At 49.8% G+C, this 19,107-nt stretch overlaps 9 protein-coding genes across 9 annotated transcripts; 5 read left to right on the top strand and 4 right to left on the bottom strand.

Annotated features, from left to right (window-relative positions):
* Window positions 1-148: 148 nt before the first annotated feature.
* Window positions 149-1,436, bottom strand: BDW43DRAFT_282539 (uncharacterized protein). The gene has a single exon (XM_032042642.1). It carries the CDS (start codon window positions 1,413-1,415, stop codon window positions 153-155), a length of 1,263 nt encoding a protein of 420 aa, XP_031898367.1. The 5' UTR covers window positions 1,416-1,436; the 3' UTR covers window positions 149-152.
* Window positions 1,437-1,788: 352 nt separating this feature from the next.
* On the top strand, window positions 1,789-3,205 carry BDW43DRAFT_313046 (putative proline-rich, actin-associated protein Vrp1; the record flags this gene model as incomplete). Its single annotated transcript, XM_032047498.1, has 2 exons — window positions 1,789-1,905; window positions 1,961-3,205. The coding sequence occupies 2 exons, from the start codon at window positions 1,789-1,791 to the stop codon at window positions 3,203-3,205; spliced, it is 1,362 nt and encodes a 453-aa protein (XP_031898366.1).
* A 748-nt stretch (window positions 3,206-3,953) lies between these two features.
* BDW43DRAFT_313045 (U6 snRNA-associated Sm-like protein LSm8) lies at window positions 3,954-4,320 on the top strand (the record flags this gene model as incomplete). The annotated part of the gene is made up of 2 exons (XM_032047497.1): window positions 3,954-3,978; window positions 4,049-4,320. The coding sequence occupies 2 exons, from the start codon at window positions 3,954-3,956 to the stop codon at window positions 4,318-4,320; spliced, it is 297 nt and encodes a 98-aa protein (XP_031898365.1).
* A 1,483-nt stretch (window positions 4,321-5,803) lies between these two features.
* BDW43DRAFT_139945 (uncharacterized protein) lies at window positions 5,804-7,196 on the top strand. Its single transcript, XM_032038299.1, has one exon. The coding sequence runs from the start codon at window positions 5,908-5,910 to the stop codon at window positions 7,117-7,119; it is 1,212 nt and encodes a 403-aa protein (XP_031898364.1). The 5' UTR covers window positions 5,804-5,907; the 3' UTR covers window positions 7,120-7,196.
* Window positions 7,197-8,064: 868 nt separating this feature from the next.
* On the bottom strand, window positions 8,065-9,514 carry BDW43DRAFT_139949 (protein ERV29). Its single transcript, XM_032038300.1, has 5 exons — window positions 9,259-9,514; window positions 9,021-9,133; window positions 8,458-8,951; window positions 8,333-8,397; window positions 8,065-8,261 (listed from the first exon to the last, which is right to left on the bottom strand). Exons 1-5 carry the CDS (start codon window positions 9,423-9,425, stop codon window positions 8,189-8,191), a joined length of 912 nt encoding a protein of 303 aa, XP_031898363.1. The 5' UTR covers window positions 9,426-9,514; the 3' UTR covers window positions 8,065-8,188.
* An 840-nt stretch (window positions 9,515-10,354) lies between these two features.
* On the bottom strand, window positions 10,355-12,796 carry BDW43DRAFT_282528 (uncharacterized protein). The gene has a single exon (XM_032042641.1). It carries the CDS (start codon window positions 12,074-12,076, stop codon window positions 10,790-10,792), a length of 1,287 nt encoding a protein of 428 aa, XP_031898362.1. The 5' UTR covers window positions 12,077-12,796; the 3' UTR covers window positions 10,355-10,789.
* A 16-nt stretch (window positions 12,797-12,812) lies between these two features.
* BDW43DRAFT_282527 (uncharacterized protein) lies at window positions 12,813-13,251 on the top strand. Its single transcript, XM_032042640.1, has one exon. It carries the CDS (start codon window positions 12,842-12,844, stop codon window positions 13,097-13,099), a length of 258 nt encoding a protein of 85 aa, XP_031898361.1. The 5' UTR covers window positions 12,813-12,841; the 3' UTR covers window positions 13,100-13,251.
* Window positions 13,252-13,903: 652 nt separating this feature from the next.
* BDW43DRAFT_301714 (major facilitator superfamily domain-containing protein) lies at window positions 13,904-15,431 on the bottom strand (the record flags this gene model as incomplete). Its single annotated transcript, XM_032045099.1, has 6 exons — window positions 13,904-14,174; window positions 14,239-14,403; window positions 14,510-14,664; window positions 14,804-14,866; window positions 14,896-15,134; window positions 15,395-15,431. 6 exons carry the CDS (start codon window positions 15,429-15,431, stop codon window positions 13,904-13,906), a joined length of 930 nt encoding a protein of 309 aa, XP_031898360.1.
* Window positions 15,432-17,245: 1,814 nt separating this feature from the next.
* Window positions 17,246-18,981, top strand: BDW43DRAFT_282513 (putative nucleoside hydrolase). The gene is made up of 6 exons (XM_032042639.1): window positions 17,246-17,326; window positions 17,385-17,488; window positions 17,542-17,711; window positions 17,769-17,803; window positions 17,861-18,157; window positions 18,213-18,981. The coding sequence occupies exons 1-6, from the start codon at window positions 17,291-17,293 to the stop codon at window positions 18,834-18,836; spliced, it is 1,266 nt and encodes a 421-aa protein (XP_031898359.1). The 5' UTR covers window positions 17,246-17,290; the 3' UTR covers window positions 18,837-18,981.
* The last annotated feature ends 126 nt before the right edge of the window (window positions 18,982-19,107 follow it).

Below are 19,107 nucleotides of genomic sequence, written 5' to 3'. Positions count from 1 at the left end.
TCGTTCTTTGTGCCTTTCCGTAGAAGTAGCCCTGTGCTCAATTGTTAGCCGTATTTTGTAGATCCTTTGTATTTGCCTTGGCCACTCTAAACGGTCATCTTTCCGTAAAAATACAGTAGAACGAGATGTAATAATAAGACAGTGTTCTATGTTTATTGCATTCCAGGCATTAGATCCGTCTTGTCCAAAATCATTCCCCTCATCCCGATAAACTCCTTCAAGTTTTCCCACTCCTCTCCCTCTTCCTCGCCTCGCATATACATATCCTTAAAGCCCCACTCAAGTGAAACCTTGTCCAAAGCAGCTCGCTCCTCTTCCCGAAGCCAACGATGCCGCAACGGCACACCAGGTAGCCACGTTACCCGCTCCATCTGATCATTAGCTGTGGTGATAGCGAGTATGCCCACCGACGATACGCCTCCCACATAAGCAAGAGATGCAGCAAATGCAATGCCCGTAGCTGTGCTGGGATCCATGGTGTTCTGAAGTGTCGCAGCCCAGGATGCAACGGCATAGCAAGCAGCTGGCGCGGCAGCTATCCCCCCGAGAGGTACAGCTGCCTTTTTGAAGATCTTCGCACGGGAAAATGCAGGAGCGCAGAATGTATTATCGATGATGGCAAGAACGAGAGACAGGTTCCGTTGCTCAATAGCGACATCGAGGGCCATGTTGGCGAGATCGGTAGGAATAGCGCTGTTAATGTCTTTGGGATTTGCCTTGTGAAATTTCACAGGAGAGGTATTCTCCTCCGGAACCGGTTTGTGCGCATACAGATAGAAGATCTCGGGGAAGTGCTCGGCGCGCTTGAGTAAGCTCTGAATCTTGGTGTAGCAGGCCAGCGCTTCGGGGGAAATGAACACCTTTTCGTTCGTCAAGAGATCGTAGGTGATCTGGGAAAGAGAATTGGCCAGTTGTGGATCTGCAATCTGGGTTGATTTGGAGGGCTTTTTCGTGGCGCTCTTCTCTTCTAGGTCGAGCAGATTGGATATTTCATTGTCTCCTTTCTTTGTTGTATCCTGGTCTTGGTGGACGAGGGCTTCTGCTATTTCTTCACATTGTTGAAGGAGTTTCACAATTGACTCATTCGAGGGCACTGAGTCCAGCCGTAGGACCTCGGCTGAATCGTTTGTAATTTGTCGCAAAGCATCTTCTAGATCTATGGGTGTAGTTGTTTCGGATGTGCTTGATGAAAATTTTTTGGATACAGTCTGTACAATGGCCCAATGGGTGTTCAAGTTCCTTTTGGCCTTCCATAGTCCCAAGTTCCCGTTGGAAGTGAACGGTCTGGTTGATGCAACAGATCGAGTAAAGTGGGTTCGTAGTCGGGGTGCCGGGGATGCGGAGAATTGGCAGAATTGGCATATCAGAGTCCGAGGACTTGCAGCCCTTTGACCTCGTAAAGCCATACCTGTCATGGTAAGCACTCGAGGAACTATTTTCCCAGGGTTGTATTCTGAGTGGACGAAATCGGGGAGAGACAATCAATAATGCGACACTTTTTAAGGCGGAGTCTTACTGCCGCCGGCAGCACCGCCACTAACTCCGGGCGGACTCTCCACTATTGGGCAACTCTGGCTGGGATCCATTTGCTTTTCTCCATCAGGCTACATTTGACGCTCCTCCTTCCTCCCCATTCCAACGGACGTCATCTCTCTCCCTGAAAGAACCGTCAAATGGTCCCCTCGATTCCGGCGGATTGATCCATCGCGATCGCTTCTTTTCTGTGTCTACCCAACCCCGCTCTTTTGTAAACATCCAATCTTACGCTCTACCTTTCGTATTGACGAGATGCCTCCACCACCACCACCGCCGCCGCCGCCGCCCGGTAGCATGGGAGGACCCCCTCCCCCTCCGCCTCCAGGGGCTCTCCCGAGTAGGCCCTCAGGTGCAGAAGTGAAAGGCCGCGTAGGTTCACTTGCTTGAGTCCGCTGTCCAAGACAGAAATTAATACATTCGGCAGGGCGCCCTTCTCTCGGATATTCACAAAGGCACACGGCTTAAGAAGACCGTAACCAACGACAGATCAGCGCCGGTTGTTGGCGGAGGAACGAAATCATCCGGCCCTCCGGTCGCAGGCGCTCCACCCATTCCTACCATGATGAAGCCCCCAAGTTCGGCACCGCCAGTACCGGGGCAAGCAGCAAATAGACTACGAAGTGACAGCGGAGCTGGTTCAGGGGGGGACAGTAGCGCGGCTTTGCCCGCTGCTCCTCAACTGGGAGGCCTCTTTGCTGGAGGTATGCCCAAGCTGCGCAGCCGAGGAGGGGGAGTTGATACTGGAGCCAATCGAGATTCGCCATATCGGTCCGAATTAGAAGGATCGTCGGCGCCGAAACCTCATGTGTCGCCCGCTCTGAAACCTCCGGGAGCTCGTCCTCCTCCCCTGCCTTCTTCAGAGTCTCCTCCCGCTCCTCCCATTAACCCGTTGGTCGCGGGTCTGAAGAAACCTCCCCCGAGGCCTGCATCGAGGCCGTCGTCTACTGTATCCACCGCATCGGCCAGGTCGGCACCAGATGCTCCACCACCTCGCGCACCACCACCATTGCCAGGCTCAGCAAAGCTACCTCCACCACCACCTGTGTCTTCTAGGAAATTATCAAATCCAGGTCCACCGTCCCCTGCTCCTCCTTCTGCAAGTCCAGCTGCACCACCCCCACCTCCACCCCCACCTACGGTCCGGCCACCCCCCCCAGCTCCTGCGCGATCTACCCCTCCACCACCGCCGCCTCCTGCAGTCTCAGCACCGCAACCACCTAATGGAACTGCTACTGCATCGATAGCAGTTCAAGCTGCGAGGAACGCTTTTGGACACAGCCACCAGACACCATCAGCGCCACCTCCTCCCCCACCACCCCCTTCCTCGGCCCCTTCAGCACCTCCACCACCCCCTCCAAGTGCCCCTCCAAGTGCTCCGTCGAGTGAGCCACCATCACGTCCCTTATCTTACGAGCCTCCAGCTAGTCACCCTCCGGATCGTTCCACACTGGATCCGAGCGCTTATACCCTGAGCAACGGCGGGCCGTCGCCAGGGCCGAGCCCTTTGAGCTCAGCGGCCCACGGCATAATTCGGGTAGAAGACACTCGGTTCAAGTTCCAGAGCGAAGGTTTATTACCCAAGCCTCGACCATTTACAGGAGGTCCCAGGCGATACCGTGCTGGACGAGGCAGCAGCGTGCCATTGGATCTAAGCGCATTGAGTGACTAAGTGATTGATATAAGGAGCAAGCAAACTTGCAGTTTGTCAAAATGCTTTGTGACTTCTAGTTGCATATTGTTATCGCGGTAGTCAATACTCCGTAGGCAATACAACCATAGCTTTCTCGGCTGTTTTGTTCATTTCCATTTTATCATGTATATTAAGCCACGGCTTTTCTAGAAATGATCCATATTTTTTTTTTTGCGACTGCTTATATGTAGAATGTTGGGGGATAAATAGATATAGTAGATTCGGGTATTTGATAATTCCAGCAAGGTCAAGGGTCATAGGTCATCACGTGATAGACTAATCGTATCGCAGTCTGGCCGGAGAACAAACTCATTGTTGCGACAACTGCTGTGCTGGTTCACCATAATCCGCCAAATCGCCTCGTATAGCATGTCATCTTGGTTTTACTTTTAAATGGGCTTCTAACACCGAAATAAAACGAGGCCGGAGAGCATCAGCCCCCCACACGCGCGTCCATCACGGGTTTTGAAAAGCAACATCGGCGGTACATTGCTATAATTCACATCGGTCTCACCACTACAGAAACCAATTGTGGCTAATATCTCCCCAATTCTTAACTACATTCTCTCGGTGTCCGTTCCGGTGGACTCGGTTCCGTGAACGGCGGCTCCAGCAACCTCTCTCATAACCGTTCCAGAGCTTCAGCCCGGCTCGGACCTATTTGCGCTCCTCGAGTACGCACGCCGTTCCCACCCGGTTACCTCAGGGATTCTTGTAGCGCACCACTATGTCTCTCCACTCCTATATTAATAGTACGTCCTCTCATCAGCTGTGGATCCCAACATTCTGCAAGCCCGTGCTAACGCTCAGAGCCCCTAATAGAGAAAGTCCTCGTGCTGACGGTTGACGGACGGACTCTCCTTGGGACGCTCCTTTCCACGGACCAGTTAACTAACCTGGTTCTTCTGGATACCATCGAACGAATCATCCGCACGCCCGATGACCCCGAGCCGAGCTCCCAGATCGAACACGGTCTATACCTGATCCGAGGCGATAACGTGGTCGTATGCGGCGAGGTAGACGAACAGATTGATGGCGATATCGACTGGGCCAAGGTTAAGGGCGAAGTGGTCAAGGGCACCAAGAACGCATGAACCCTGATTTTTTTACTTTTACCAGTTACGATGCGAGCTTTCTTGCTAAAGAAAGAACCACCTCCTTTTTTGCATATGAGTGACGTTGGATGATCGAAAACGTGGCATGGTGGCTAGGTCTTTAATGTGATAGATCTTATTTTTCTTCGTGGCTGAGGTTGCAGCAGTCCATCAGAGCCTCACCTACAGTGCACATCTTGCGCACCATGTCACGCGGCGAAGGAGACGTTATGGGTCATTGGGTCATTGTCCGTGGCTGTGACACAGGCTTGGATTGATATCGTGGTCACTTTTCTGCGACTATGGTGGGGCTCGGACTGGGCGGCAGCTTTTTTAAGGAAGATTGCGATCTTAGGTCAATAATACTAGCGCTACGGCTCCGGGGGTTTTATTTGTCGGGATCAGGAGGGCGGAAAGGGGGGCAAAAGGAGAGATGTGTGTTGTGTGGGTGTGAAACAGGGAGAATCGGATGGGATAGAACAAGGGAGACATCAATAGCGGCACTACATTTTCCTCAGGACTGTCTGTCGATAGACAACGCATACGATCGGAAAGGGGAAGCGAACGAACGATCAATTAATCAACAATGTATCTTGAATTGCCAATTTCCGCCAAGTTGAATGGGGTGGAGTGGAACCTCCATCTGATATAATCCTCTGCAAAAGATAATTTGGTGAACAGAATTCCTCCAATACGGATTGAAAAGGTCCCGCTTGGCGAGGAAGAAGTCAGAAGAATAAATCAATGATACATAGTAGGCAACCAGAATAAGTGAACTAACCAGCAGACGGCGTCAACTAGATTGGACCATTCGTTTCACTAAGAATTCAAAAAATGAGACAATGCGTCAATGGTGTCGCTGCCCAATTCTGAATGGAATTGGCTTCGTTTTTTCCCGTGAGGGGATTTTGAAGGTCTTATTTTCTTTTTTGGGGGGAGGTCATAGTTCATATATAAGACGCACGATATATAACTTCTTACAAGGAACTGACTACTTCTGTTTGACACTTCAACAATCAAACAGACCATCCGGAAATGATCCAGTAGCGCCGTCTTCGTTTTTCTCTGCCGTCTCGCCCCGCCCCTGCCAAGTGACCAACCGTCTTTCTCACTTTCCCCTGATTGACTCCCGTTACTCCTCCCGACTCCTCTCTCCCTCTCCCTTTCCCTATCTCTCTCTCTCTCTCTCTCTCTCTCTCTATCTATCGCTCTTCTTCTGTGTGTTTCTTGTCCTTTGTCCGTATTTCTCCAATTGATTTGATCTTTGTTCTTTGTCTCTCTCCGTCCCTCGTATTCTTTGGATTGCCCGTTGCTTTCTGTGTAACTACCTGTTCTTCGACGTTGAAGGTCGCTGGGCGATCTCCGTTTTATCTGCCCCATCCCCCGTCCACTATCGAACTAGACGCCCTTCATGTTGCTGCCCGCGACACGGCACATATCGAGACCTACTGATCGGTGCCCCCGGGCCATTCTGTTCTCGTGAGTGCCAGTAATTAGTAGTACTTGGCCGGCGTTGCGATCAGTTGACCTGCGAACCTCATACACCGCTCCCCAACCACCCTCCCGACCTCCTTCTCCAGCCTAACCATGTGGCTGTGGCGAGGCGCTCAATCAGCGGTCTTCTACTATGCTACCTGTACGCCATGTGCCGAAAAAGTCGATCGCCGGAAACGTATGAAAGAAGCTGAAGCGGCCCGATCCCGTCGCGCGAAGGAGAAGCATGACGAGATAGTTGCCGACCAACCTCGACCATTCCCTCAACCGACCGCATTCAGTACCAACCCAGGATGGGCGGAGGAGATTGCTCTAGGTCCCGGTCCTCCGGCGAGAAGAGGTGGCAACCGCTCTGCGCATCGTCGTACCGATAGTTGGAATACGGATGGAATCTCCACAAATTCCTGTCGGGATGTACGTGCTTCACAAAAGAAAGACAAGGGTAGCTTGATGCAACCGATAGAAGATCGATGGAATCGAATGCGATACCAGCGCGAAGATGAACCGTTGTGGGGGGAGGAAGTAGAGGTGAAGGGATCTTCCGTTGGACTTTCGGGTAGCGGTAAAGCGAATGCCAACGAACCCAGTAAATATTATATTGCTCGGGTTCCTCCAGTCAATGATCTTCATCCTCCCATTGTTAGTGGGCCCAAGAGTCGCGCGGAGACACGATGGATGTTACAACCAGTTCCTAGCGCTAGGGTGATGGCCGGAAAAGATCGTGTCGATACCCCGACCCAGAAGAGTAGTCCCAGCGACACACGAATCACTCGCGAGAAGAGTACCAACAAAAATCCCGAACGAACCCACCTCCCTCCTTTACCCACTCAACATGTCGAAAAAAAGTCAGCCCGAGCCCGTCCCCCCTTCGCCCACCTCGATGATGATGATGATGACGACGACGATGATGACCCTCGACCTCTAAAGACACCTGAGCCCATAGACAACCGCCAATTCACGTCACCCTCCCCTGCGTACGGACGTGATGAGTCTAATTTTGTCATAGCTTCGTCTCTGCGTTCACGGTCCGATTCGTCCTCATTGGCTTCGATCGACTCCGACGACATAGAATCCCCGAGAGTCTCCATACAATCCCCGCAGACGCCAATCTCTCGGCCCATGTCCAAGGAAGCCGATGATGGTAGCAGACTGTTCCGGCCACAGGTGTCGAAGACGTTGTCGAGCTTGCATCGGGACGTTAAGAAAGTTTCATTATTGCATTTGGAGATTTCCGATCCCCATGAGGAAGTCGGGTTTGGTGATCTGGAGCAAATACGGCCCTGGCGTTGGAGTATGGATATCTAACGGGAGTGTTCGATTCCTTGAGCAACCCTTTAAACCTCGATTCTGTTTCCTGGAATTCTGATCTCAGACCTCTGATACACCCTCCTATGCTTGGATTTTCTCGGCGTTGGCAGCAGACAAAAGCGATCATCATTCCGTTCCTTATCATCCTTCCATCACTTCTCCATGTTTTGGAGCAATATTTTATCAAGGAAGTCCGTTGTTATGTGCATGGCAGGACCACCAGAAACGAACGAGATTATTTTAAAGGCTTCCCTTGACTGTTTTAATCCGTTGTCTCCATAACATACATACCTACAACTACTACAACTACAACTACATACCATCCCTGCAGATTCCATCTATCCTCTCATTATCAGGCGCAGATTACATTCTCTAGCTAGCATTTTCTTTATCCGTTATTCTCCTTGTCTTTTTTGTATCGTTTAACCATGCATTATCCTGAAGTCGCAGTTGCATCATCATGTTCATGTATAATACCTTTTTAATATCAATTACTGCAGCTTTCTTTCATTATGACTTGTTATTCCAACGATCTTGAATTGTTCTCTTTTTTTTGTCCTACTCTATCTTGTTCTACGATTGGGTTATGGGTGTTTATGGGTCAAGGGTATGGAATCTAGCTTTTATCAGTACATGAAGATTTACTATTACCTACTTACCTCACGGGATATCATAGGTAGGAAGCTGGTAACAATAATTACCGAAACGAACCTGATCCAAGACAGAAAAAGAGAAAGGGAAGAAGAGAACAATGAATGTGGTATATTGATGATAGATACGTTGCAAATGATGGATTCAGCCAATGTCGCGAGCGTATAACCAGTACACAATGATCGAACTCCAATGGAGGAACGGGCTTCCGGAACAATGATGATATATGAAGATGCGAAAGGATCACATAATGATAGCGAGGTTTTCAGACGCCCGTAAGAAACATGTCATGAGTAATTAGCACACATGCGCACAACTCAGTGGCCCTTTGCTGTAGTCTTTTTTTAACTTTTTTAGCTTTTTCAGCTTTTTGGTTCTTTCTTTCTTTCCTTTCTTGCTTTCGGTTGGGGCCTGTTTAGTAGACCTTTTTCTTCTCGTCCATGCTCAACTGGCCCGGGCCCATGTTGACTAGAAGCAAGAGACCGCCGCTGTTATGATAACGGGATAGTTAGTTTGCTGGGTTTTGAGACCAGAGTGGGATAAGTATAGTAGAACCTACACGATAGACAGGATCTGGAAGAAATCGTACTTGGCGAAATCCTTGTGGGGGTGGTGGGGGTGGAGCTAGAGGAACCGTTAGTTGCTAGATACGCCAACGCCAACGCCAATTGGAGGTATACGTACGGTCCAGAAGTTGTTGACCAGGATGTTGAAAACGCTCAGCAACACCACCAGGATGATTGCACTCCACTTGGCCTTGAACCCCACAATGACCATGACACATGCGACCAAGCCGAACAAGCTGACCAGAACACGCCAGAAGCTCCATTGGCCGGAGAAGACGAACCCGATGAAGAGGAAGATGAGCAAGACACGGCCAGCGAACTGAACGTACATCTTGCGGTCCTTCTCATCAAGCTGGGGCAATCCAGCCGGAACGAACTTCTTGCGGACCCAGGAATCGGAGAGCACCATGAGGAGACCGCCGATCACACTCAGGTTGCGGAGGAAGAAGTTGAGATCGAAGATGAGTCCATATCCGAGGCCCTGGGTGACGACGACACCCAGCAGACCAGCAACGGCGATTTCAGTGTGTTTGCGAGCAATGACCATGAATGAACATATAGACATAGCGATCACGTTGAGAATGAGGAAGGTGTGCGTGATACCCCACGGAACTGAAGAGTGAACACATGGTTAGACCGGGGGTAGTGATTGTTGCTGCCGCTGACAATAATAAGGCTTACTCTTGCGATATTCCCGAAGATAGAGGAGCTGATCACTCCATTGTGTAATAATACGCAGACTGTCCTCAATGAAGGTGACCACGATCAGGAAACGACCAATGGCTGGGAGATAGCTGAGACGGAAGGAGACAGTGTTAGCGACAAGAGTCTGACACTCTCTTCTCGATAATTGTTTATTGCACCCTTGCAACTCAATTCAACGAGAGAAAAGCGGGGATGGTTCGGAAAGACCACGTACGGTTTAACGGGATCTGCCAACGTGTCCAACCAATCTTCAATCTTGCTGGTTTGTTCCCGAATTGCATCCAAGGGGCTAGGGTCATTTGTAGCGTCTGCGCGACCAGGTCCTCCGAAAGGATTTTGGTGACCGAGATTGTATCCCGCGGTGCCGCGTATTTGCGCCATGGCGGAGATAGTTGTTTAGTGAGAGAAGGTAATCAACCGCGGAGGGCAAATGAGGAGTAGAGAATAGGGACCTCGGGAGCTTGCCACGAGGGGTCGGTAAAATAAAAAAGGGGGGGAAATGAATACAGAAAGGAACGGTAGAAGAAGAAAAGGGATCACAATCCGAATTGAAGAGGTTCTCAAGAAGAGAGAGAGAGAGAGAGGAAGAGGAGGAAGTGAGAGGAGGACCGAAAGAACAAATGATGCGAAAGGGAAAAGAGGACAAAACAACAAGTTACATCGTTTGCCCGTGACTTCCAATTACTTTGGCCATGCCGTTCAGGCCACGATGACCGGAACTCTCGACTAAACCAGTTCAGGTAAAGTTGCCAAGGATCTGAGAAAGAGGGTTCGAGTTTCTCTGACGACATTTGAGATCCGTTTTTGCTCCTGCAATTCTTCTATTTTTAAGTCATCGTTTGAACCATGTCACCGACTGCCGTCGATTGTGGGGATTAGATACCTCCTCCCTACCAGGCGACTACCAGACTAGATCCTATTCACTTACATAGCATAGTACATGAGATATGTACAACGGATCCCCACTGTATATCGGGGGGTACTACTTACTATATGATCGTCATTCCCCAAATGGCCCATTCCTCTCCATGATTAGTCCTAAACAAGTCCCGGGGAAAAAAAAAAAGCGGAGCACACATCCAAAACCCTGACCGAGAGGGGACAATAATGAACACGATACTTAGAAGCTAACGCAAAAACAAAGATCTTCCCGACAAAGAAAAGGCCAGGTGGCTTCTGCGCGGACGAACCATTGCAGATCCCTTCAGTATGTATACAAGATATGATCATTGCACATCCTAGGCACCCAACTCACCGTCATTTGCCCGCAGAAAGGCATTGGATTTGCTCTCAGAGCAATCAGCAAAGGATTTATAATAAGTAATAAGCATGATATTGTTAAAAGCCCGGAATCCGGCCATAGATCAAACGTCTTTTCATCCGTAATTATCAATCAGATAAGTGTTATAAAACAAATGGAAGTAAGATAAATAAAAGATAAAAAAAAAATGGAAGAAAATTTCGGAGCAGTACACAAATAAAAGAAAAGGATATTACACGGCTCTATTTTTTTTTGTGGGGGTGGCTTTCTTTGATTTTTGTGGTTGAGGATATTTCCTTCGCTGAATCCGCGGAAAGGAATCAAACACCTCGCCGGCTGCGCGGTGCATTTTTGGTGTTGTAAAGGACCCCAAACGCCGAAGCCATGAATAATACATACAGTGAAATCGAAAAGATTCCCATAAATGAAACTTAAAAGGAAAGGTACAGCCTCAACTTGTCCTCGCAAGGAGTGCAAAGACCGCTTAAGCAGCCCAATCGGAGTCAAGAGGATGCCCCTTCTTGTTGGAACGGAGGATATCAGGAAGGTAAGTAGGAGTGATCTTCACCTTGGGTTCAACGGGGGCAGGGACAGGGGCAGCCGGAGTAGGTTGGTCTTCAACAGCGCTAGCTTCACTCTCATCGGTTTTGCCGCCCTTCTTCTTGATCTTTTTGCTGGACACGGTAGTCCACTGGTCCTCACCCTTCTCCGCGCCGAGGATGCGCATCTGCTCCTCCTCAGATGGAAGACCCTGGTCCCATTCCTTAGCGGATGCGGCAGCTGATGAGGTTTCAGGCTCGAATGTGTCCAGCAGTTCGACCTTGGGGGCCGGGGTGGTCTTGGGGGTGTCATTGGTAACGTTGTTTATGCTCTTTGTCTGCCAGGCATTGGTTTGAGCAGCAGCCGGCTTCGACTTAGCAGCTTCACGACGCTCAGCTTCGCGGGCCGTGTGGAGCTGTTTTTCAAGCAATTTACGACGCTCCTCCTCGGCCTCCTGAACCTGCTGCTTCCGAGCTTCATTCTTCAGGCGTTGTTGGCGTTGCTTCTTGGTTTCGACTTGCTTGAAGGACTGGGGCTTCTGCTTCTTCTTCTGGGATTCCGACTCCAGAGAGCCCGTTACACGGAGGACCGACGCCGGGGGAGCGGGAGCCTCGAGCATATCCGAAACATATCCAGCGGAAGAGACAGTAGCATTAACCTTGGGGGAACCAGCAGGAGAGAGATCATCATCAGCCTCGGCTCCAGTAGTGGACGAGGTACGTGTGGAAACGCGGGAGGCAGATCGCTCGTTGTTACCGGCGACAGGATGGCTGGAAGGTCCATTCCTGTTCTTCTTCTGGGCCTTGCTGCCACTCTTGCTGTCCCTGTTGGTCTCCTTGAGAGGAATTCCGTTCTTTACGGCGGCGAAGCGCTTGGCCATCTCTTTCTTGTCGATCTCCTCGTCCTGCACATCAGCCTCCTGGGCTTGGGGAGTGTACACGGGCTTTTCCTCAACCTTAACGGCGGGGGCAGGTGAGGGTTCCGGAGATTTCTTGGCCTTCTTCTTGGGTTTCTTCGTGGCCACCGAGCTCTCGGTCTTTTCCACAACGGCGGGCTTTATGGGGGTTTTCGTTTTGGGGACAGGGCCATTATAGTACCAGCCCAGGCCACCTGCTACAACGAGCAGGATAGCCCAACTGAGATAAGGGTTCATCATCGTCAGAGCTATATCCAATCTTATGGTTAGTCTGAGACATGCCAATGATAAATAAATTTCCCGAGGGTCATGCATACGTTTATTGTGTGTAAATCGTTGAGCCAACGTAGCAAATCGTGATCAGAAATTGAAACAAGGCACGTTTTCAAATATCTTGCGACAGTGATCGCGCACGGTATGACAACTCGGCGCAGAAAAACGGTCGCAAGGATCTCAGAGGAATAACTGAAAAGGGGAGAAAGAAATAAAAAATAGTGAAGAGACAGGGAAACTAGTAACAAGCGATCTCTCGCGGGGTTTCAATTCAGCTTCAAATCATTAGGCTGAGAGGGTGATGGCACGGCAGGTGATTGAAGGACAAGGGGAAAGCCAGATCTCGGCTTCTCCTAAAGGCCAGATTGCGTCGTAGGTCGCGAAGACCGATTGACGAAGCTGCTACAGTCCCCGTAGTAAGGGGACTTCAGCACTTGTACTCAAGACTATTCTAATGACCTTGGAGGGGCTCGAGGCTCTTTGTAGTTGATTTAAGATGCCGAGTCTTCGAGGGCGTTGAGATTTGGGAGGCAAAAAGAAGCGGGATCAACCAAGGAACATCGAACCGCCTAGCAACCTCAACCAAATCGTGGAGGAATTGAGTGCAGACGGAACAAGATGCGATAGGATGGGAAATTGGGGGGAGAGAGGAGGAAAAGGGAGTTGGGTGAAGGGGAAGGGGAGGGGGTGAAGGAGAAGGTAGGAAGTAGTAGTCGTTAAGAAGAGGACACGCTTAAGATGAAGGGGTGACCATTTCCTACTAGTGGTCATCCCGGCAAGTGAATTGAAATTACTGGCGTAGTTCAAATGGTCTGCGCGCCAACACCCGCACCTCCATCTTCTCTTTTTCTCCACTTCTACAAAGCAAGAGAGATACGATGGTCTATCAGCTCTGATTCCTCGCAATATCTACCATTGTCAATGATTGTGGTGACGGATTCAACAGGGATATTATTGACTGGGTTTCTTCTCTTCTCTTCTTTCATTCTTTTTTTCACACCTTTAAACTATGGAAACACGATAGATAACAATAAATTGGGACAAAGGATTTCCCGTTTATTTTAGCGAAGGAAGCTAAGAGATTCCAGAATTAATTGGTCATAACTTACCTATATTAGTTATGTCAAGTATCAAATTGAATTGAATTGAATCACCAGGGGCAAATTACTTTTTGCGCGGGGGAAGATCTTCGGCCAATCCCCATCCAGCCCCTGTCGAAGGACGTCTAGACAAAAGTTCGATGGCTTGCGAATGATTCACTTGGATTTCACTAAAAGTTTGCCCATGCAATGCACGTAATTGGTGGTATTCACATTACGCTACACCACCCACTGAAAGGAACCCCGGGAAGATTACCGTACACACTGGTATGGAATATTACGGAGGACCTTTCGGAATCCGGTATCGCGCCATGCCCGACTGGGGAAACAGGACACATCGCCTCAAAAATTCCCCTTCTTACTGTAATCATCCTGTCTCCAGAATTCCGTCATCCTGGGAAAAGATGACAGGTTTGATTCTAGTAGTATTCGGATAAACAAACCACCCCCTTGCGTGACCATGTGAAGAATCATCCCAACCTCATGCACAGAGCCACGAGGCTTCTTCGAGTACTGATACTTGCCTGGAGTACATCGTGGCAGCCTGCTTGCCTAGGGGGGTGAATGTAACGTCGTTCAAACCTACTTCATTATCTCAGCAAAACTGAATATAGTTAGTTAACTAGGACTCTTAATAATACTCCGAGCGGGTCAGATCCCTAGACACTCATGTGTTTTCCATTGAGGACTAAGTAAGTTAAATTATCGTGTGACTATGACACGGCCTCTCCGCCTCTCCCTCTACCCGGTTGAAGGCCCTGAGACTTCTCTAGAGATATCCCCAGCCCAACTTCCGGAACCCCTCCCCACGTAACCAGAGCGCCGTAAACAGCGACAAGAACGCCAGCGAGAGAAACGCCAGGAGGGAGTTTCCCCAACCCACCGAGTGAGTGATACGGGGATGGGCTGGCGAGGGGAAAGAAGGCCCCGAAGAGAGCGCATAGGGTGTGGCATTGGCCGACAGGGCGAATGCGGAGACACGCTGCTTGTCGAAGGTGTCGACCAGGTAGTTTTCCGTGGGCGGCTTGGCCAGAAGCATGCTGAAGCCGATGGTGCCCGTCCCGATAAGGGGACACGATCCAGTGGGCGTGCTTGTCAGCCGACTAAATGTACAGGGTTAAGCCGATGAGGAGCATAGCAGTACCAAAGACCATCAGCGGCAGGCGTTGTTCGGGCTTGAATTCGCCTTCTATCACCCCCCGGTGCTTGGCGTAGCGGTCGGAGATGAGACCGTAAAAGCATGGGCCAACGATGTTGCCGATTGCTGGACTGGTTAATTTGGATAGCTTTGGTGAGAGCGGGTGGCAAGGGGATCATACCTCAGCCGAGGACGGTGATGCCCAGTGGGCCCTGGCCAAAACCGTACGCTTCCTACATGATTTCAGACAACATGGTCAGGATTAGGTAGGAGATACCGTGCGTCAGCACTGTATAAAGGGCCATTACTAGCAGCATGGGCGAAGAGAAGAGGAGCCGCACCGGACGGACGATGGACTGGAGCAGGAATCCGGATGATGGGCTTTCGCAATTCTCGTCGCCGGGATCCCGTTATTGGATTTTGAACCGGTATGTTTCTTTGAGCACGGCTAGAGAAAATAGTGATACGCTACCTACGGCAATAGCCATGATCCAGATGGCCCATCGCCAGCCAAGGGCGCTCGTGACGAACCGGGGCCACGCAAGGCCCGATTAGAGGAAGAGTAATACCCAGTGCCATCGCAGCGCCTCGTTCCTCTGGGACAAACAGGTCTCCAGTAATACTTGGGGGGGAGGGGAGAAGATAAGAGAAGTAACTGCCATGTCGTTGAAGAAGCGGAAGGCCACTAGAACGGAGATATTTGGACTCAGCGCGGCTGCAACGGAGCAGAGAATAAAAAGAAGGTTTCCACCGTAATAGATAATATTGCGCCCGTAATGCTCCGATAGTGGTCCGACCATGAATGAGCCGACGCCTTCGCCCAGTTCCCAGATGGACACAACTAACGGCTGATAGAACTTCCCTGAGACGCGAACACACGACAAAATGAGCGGTACACCCGGGACGATAATGATGGTTCAAATTCCTGCACAAATGGTTAGGACTAGCAATGCGTTTGGTAGGACAGGCAGTAGACATACGCCAACATATACATCACAGCCATGTGGGTCACTATAGACCACTTTCGCCAAAGAGGCCAGTTTGTGGGATCCTCAGACTTATCCAGGTGTTGTGGACGGCCATCGGTTTCCTTTTCAGGCTGCTGGAGAGATGGATAGCTACCCGCATTGAATGTTATTTCCAAGCCGTCGTCTTTCATGCCGATGTTGCAAGACGAGGTAACTAAGGGAAATATGGACAACTCTGAGAACTCTGGTGGACAAGGGATGCGTCCTTGCAAGTAGCCAGATAGACGGGCTTAGGAAAGACATAATAGCACGTAGCAAGGGAGAAAGGGCGTAATCAGAAAGATAAAGATAATGAAAAGTACAAGGCGCATGCACGTTATCATTTATACCAATCAAGAAGTAGCATCCGCAATAGTAGGAGCAATATATACCATCATGAATCCATCACCTGCCAAGCGGGACGCTTAGCCCCCACCACCTGGAAGCCGACGACTTCGCGCTAGAGAAAGTGCTGCAGATTTAGCCGGATGACAGAGCGGTGGTTCTGCTGCAAAGCATATCCGAACCCGTCAGCAAGACGGAAGCTGGCCGGGGACGAGGGTAACGGCAAAGAGACTGGACCGTGCATACCCGCCAACAAAGAAGGTTGCCAAAGTGATCGTGATGAGAGTGCTTCGGACAGTATAGTAGCCGAGGTAGACCATGGTTCAACGACCTCTATATACGCGTGGGAAGATGATGAATCCTTCAGTAGGGCTGTGCAGTAGTCAGATTGACAGAAATTCGCAAGAATTCTCAAGATATCCGAATGGGTGGAGGGATAGCTGTCCATAAGCCCTAAATCCTGTATACATCCCGTGGGGTGCGATCCGTATATGCTTGTTTGTCGTTCGCGGACAATTGGGGGCCTGTACCCTAGAGCATTATATGGCGTACTATTTACAGGATACTCTCTTTCAATATAGTCAAACGAGAAACAAGGGTGTTTCCGCGGTGGAACCTGGATTGTGCCGCAGTTCATTTCCCTCGGCTGGGTCGCCAACCTTGTGGGACTGTCGTACTCGCGATCTAAGGGAGTGACTAGAAGGGGTGATTTCTGCTATGCGGCGTTAGGACAGAGCCGTAAGTGTTCCGTCGTATGGCCCATCTAATTTGGCTCTCCTGGCCGACAGGAGGTGGCTCTGACTAATTAAACTTGGGATAGAACGAGCGTAACCGGGCGGACGTCGCATAGTTCGCAAGCAGGGCCCAGCCAATTCCAACACCATCTTGATTATACTCCATTACAGTAGGTAAGTCCGGCGCCTCTGAGCCCGGTGTTTTAGCTTCAACTCAGCGCCGGAGCAAGGGAAAATAATATTCACGAGAAGGGGAATTAGAATTAATGCCTAAACAAAAGAGACCAACCAGGGAAACAGAATAAGAAGATTTACCCACTCACTCGATCGTTGATCCGTCAGTTTCACCATCTTACCGAGGTGATCCTGTATAAGGAGACAATTGAGAAGTTATAGTTATAGGGGGTTGGGTTGGTAGAGGAAGTATTAGTGCGGGTGAGCGGCGGGAGGGTAACAGAGAGGTTACATTATGGTCTCCTTGTAAGGGGATCTCCCAGGACTGTCAATGAATCTGTAAGTTGTGCAAATTATGTAGACCAGAACTACTATGAATTCAAGCATATAGAACCAAGTTAAAGGTTAAACCACCTGCTAGGACATGACAAATTGACAATCATTTGTAGCTCCGCGATAACCATATTTCTTTGGATATCTGCTGGATTAATGTTGAGACATATATACTAGAATAACTGTTGATTTTGAGCGATAATTTGCTAAAACCATGAGTTTCAATATATTCTCTGTATCAAAGTGGTAGATAGTATAGATATTTTGGGTACTCGGAGTATAAATAGTATATACGTAGCTAGATAATGACTAATAAATGAGTTTAAGGTGGAGAACAAACAAAAGCCAAGACCATCCCACTTTCCTCAGCCATAAAACCGGTACTAACAACTGATCTCGTTTTCTGTATAAAATTAGATTCAACCATGGCCCCTAAGAAGATTATTATCGATACCGATCCCGTAAGTGATACATGAACGCTTTTTCTACTGGCGAAGTACTGACCTTTAGTCTCAAAAGGGCATCGATGACATCCTTGGTCTCTTACTTGCACTTTCTGCAACACCAGAGGAAGTGGAAGTTCTTCTTATCTCGCTGACCTTCGGTAATATCGAAGTGAGAAGGTAAGTGTCGTCACGCTGAGCCAGTAGAAGGCCAGACTCACTGATTGAGGTAGCTGTCTTCGTAATGTCGTCTCGATGTTCCATATTCTCGAACGAGAGATGCAGTGGCGCCGGGAACAAGGCCGCCCTGAAGGTTTTGGTGCTCTGCGCTCTTCTCCACCGGTCGTCGCAGTTGGTGCGGAGGATCCCCTAGAGGACCAAAAGATGCTGGCTGACTATTTTCGTAAGTTTCCAACTTTTCAAACAGGTTGGTTATTTATACTTAACTCACGCCTTACAGATGGAACCGATGGTCTGGGAGGAATCCATGCCAGCGTATGTTAGCGTGCCGCTCGTGCACCTCGCCATAAGCTAACTGACTGATTTGTTCAGCATCCCCACCTTACTCCCAAGGAGACCTGGGAGCATCTCTTCGATCCGTCGGCTGATCCCGTTGAGGTCAAACCCGTCCCGACGGGCAACCCGTCACGCCCGTCATTCATTCCTTCGAAGCGGCGGGCACACGAAGAGATCCTCCGTGTTTTGCGTGAAAATGACCCGGACACCGTTACTCTGGTGGCAGTCGGACCTTTGACCAACCTCGCATTGGCATCGGCAGCTGACCCAGAGACGTTCCTGCGTGTCAAGGAAGTGGTAGTAATGGGTGGAGCCGTAAACGAACCTGGCAATGTAAGAGCATCATCCCCAGATGCAAGCTTGACAACGAATCGCTGACAACGAACAGGTAACCCCAGCCGCCGAATTCAACGCGTACGCCGACGCATTCGCAGCCGCACGGGTCTATGCCCTGACATCACCCTCGCCGAAGAGCACAACACCAGCCAACTCAAGTCTCCCGGATTACCCTACTAACCTCAGCAAGCAACTTACCCTTCGCATCTTCCCTCTAGATATTACGCTCCGCCATGGTGTCTCTCGCGGCCAGTTCCGGGAGGCAGTCACGCCACTCCTGGAGAAAGGCTCGCCGTTAGCGGAGTGGGTGTCAGCCTTCATGGCTCACACTTTCCGCACCGTCGAGAAACTGCATACTGGGCGTGTCGGTGATGATGTCGAACTCAGTTTGCACGACCCCGTCTGCGTGTGGTATGCTATCACCGCGGATGATGAGAATTGGAAGCCGTCCCAGACCTCGCCTGAGGATATCCGCATCGAGACCACCGGGCAGTGGACGCGGGGACTCTGTGTCATTGACCGACGGAACAGGCACCGTATTGAAGGCGACGAAGAACATTCGAGTGACCATGGTCTCTGGCTGAGCTCGAGAGCCGGTAATCGTGTCTGGAGAATGGATGCCTCGCCTGTGGAGAACAACTTCGGGGCTGTTCTTCTTGGCAGACTGTTCACTTGAAGTGAACAGCGTATCTAAGTCAGGATGTAATGTGGATACTGTTATGTAGATGTTATGGATTGATAGAATCAAAGTACATATCCATTGATTGATCAACGAGTTTTACGGTTACAAGATAGGCTGATAGTAATATTTTCTGAAGAAAGGACCGGGTCAAAACAAACAAAACCAAGTAGAAGTTAATTCGGAATGTTAAAATCAACGCTCCAATTCAAATTCAAGGCAAAACGAACAAGCTACGATAATACCTCTCCAACCACCACAAATTCTC

The sequence above is a fragment of the Aspergillus alliaceus genome (genome assembly GCF_009176365.1).
Source record: "Aspergillus alliaceus strain CBS 536.65 unplaced genomic scaffold BDW43scaffold_34, whole genome shotgun sequence".
Lineage (NCBI taxonomy): Eukaryota > Fungi > Ascomycota > Eurotiomycetes > Eurotiales > Aspergillaceae > Aspergillus > Aspergillus alliaceus.
Note: the sequence above shows the minus strand (reverse complement) of the source record. Positions and strands in the feature narration are given on the sequence as shown.

Excerpts from the sequence above, each read along its gene's own strand:
- BDW43DRAFT_282513 (XM_032042639.1), top strand. The coding sequence starts at position 17,291 with ATGGCCCCTAAGAAGATTATTATCGATACCGATCCC. Across the intron at positions 17,327-17,384 it reads TTATTATCGATACCGATCCC|GGCATCGATGACATCCTTGG; the intron begins GTAAGTGATACA and ends TAGTCTCAAAAG. Across the intron at positions 17,712-17,768 it reads GATGCTGGCTGACTATTTTC|ATGGAACCGATGGTCTGGGA; the intron begins GTAAGTTTCCAA and ends CACGCCTTACAG.
- BDW43DRAFT_282539 (XM_032042642.1), bottom strand. The coding sequence starts at position 1,415 with ATGACAGGTATGGCTTTACGAGGTCAAAGGGCTGCAAGTCCTCGGACT.
- BDW43DRAFT_139949 (XM_032038300.1), bottom strand. The coding sequence starts at position 9,425 with ATGGCGCAAATACGCGGCACCGCGGGATACAATCTCGGTCACCAAAAT. Across the intron at positions 9,134-9,258 it reads TTGGCAGATCCCGTTAAACC|CTATCTCCCAGCCATTGGTC; the intron begins GTACGTGGTCTT and ends CTTCCGTCTCAG. Across the intron at positions 8,952-9,020 it reads TCTTCGGGAATATCGCAAGA|TTCCGTGGGGTATCACGCAC; the intron begins GTAAGCCTTATT and ends TTCACTCTTCAG.
- BDW43DRAFT_139945 (XM_032038299.1), top strand. The coding sequence starts at position 5,908 with ATGTGGCTGTGGCGAGGCGCTCAATCAGCGGTCTTCTACTATGCTACC.
- BDW43DRAFT_282527 (XM_032042640.1), top strand. The coding sequence starts at position 12,842 with ATGGTCTGCGCGCCAACACCCGCACCTCCATCTTCTCTTTTTCTCCAC.
- BDW43DRAFT_282528 (XM_032042641.1), bottom strand. The coding sequence starts at position 12,076 with ATGCATGACCCTCGGGAAATTTATTTATCATTGGCATGTCTCAGACTA.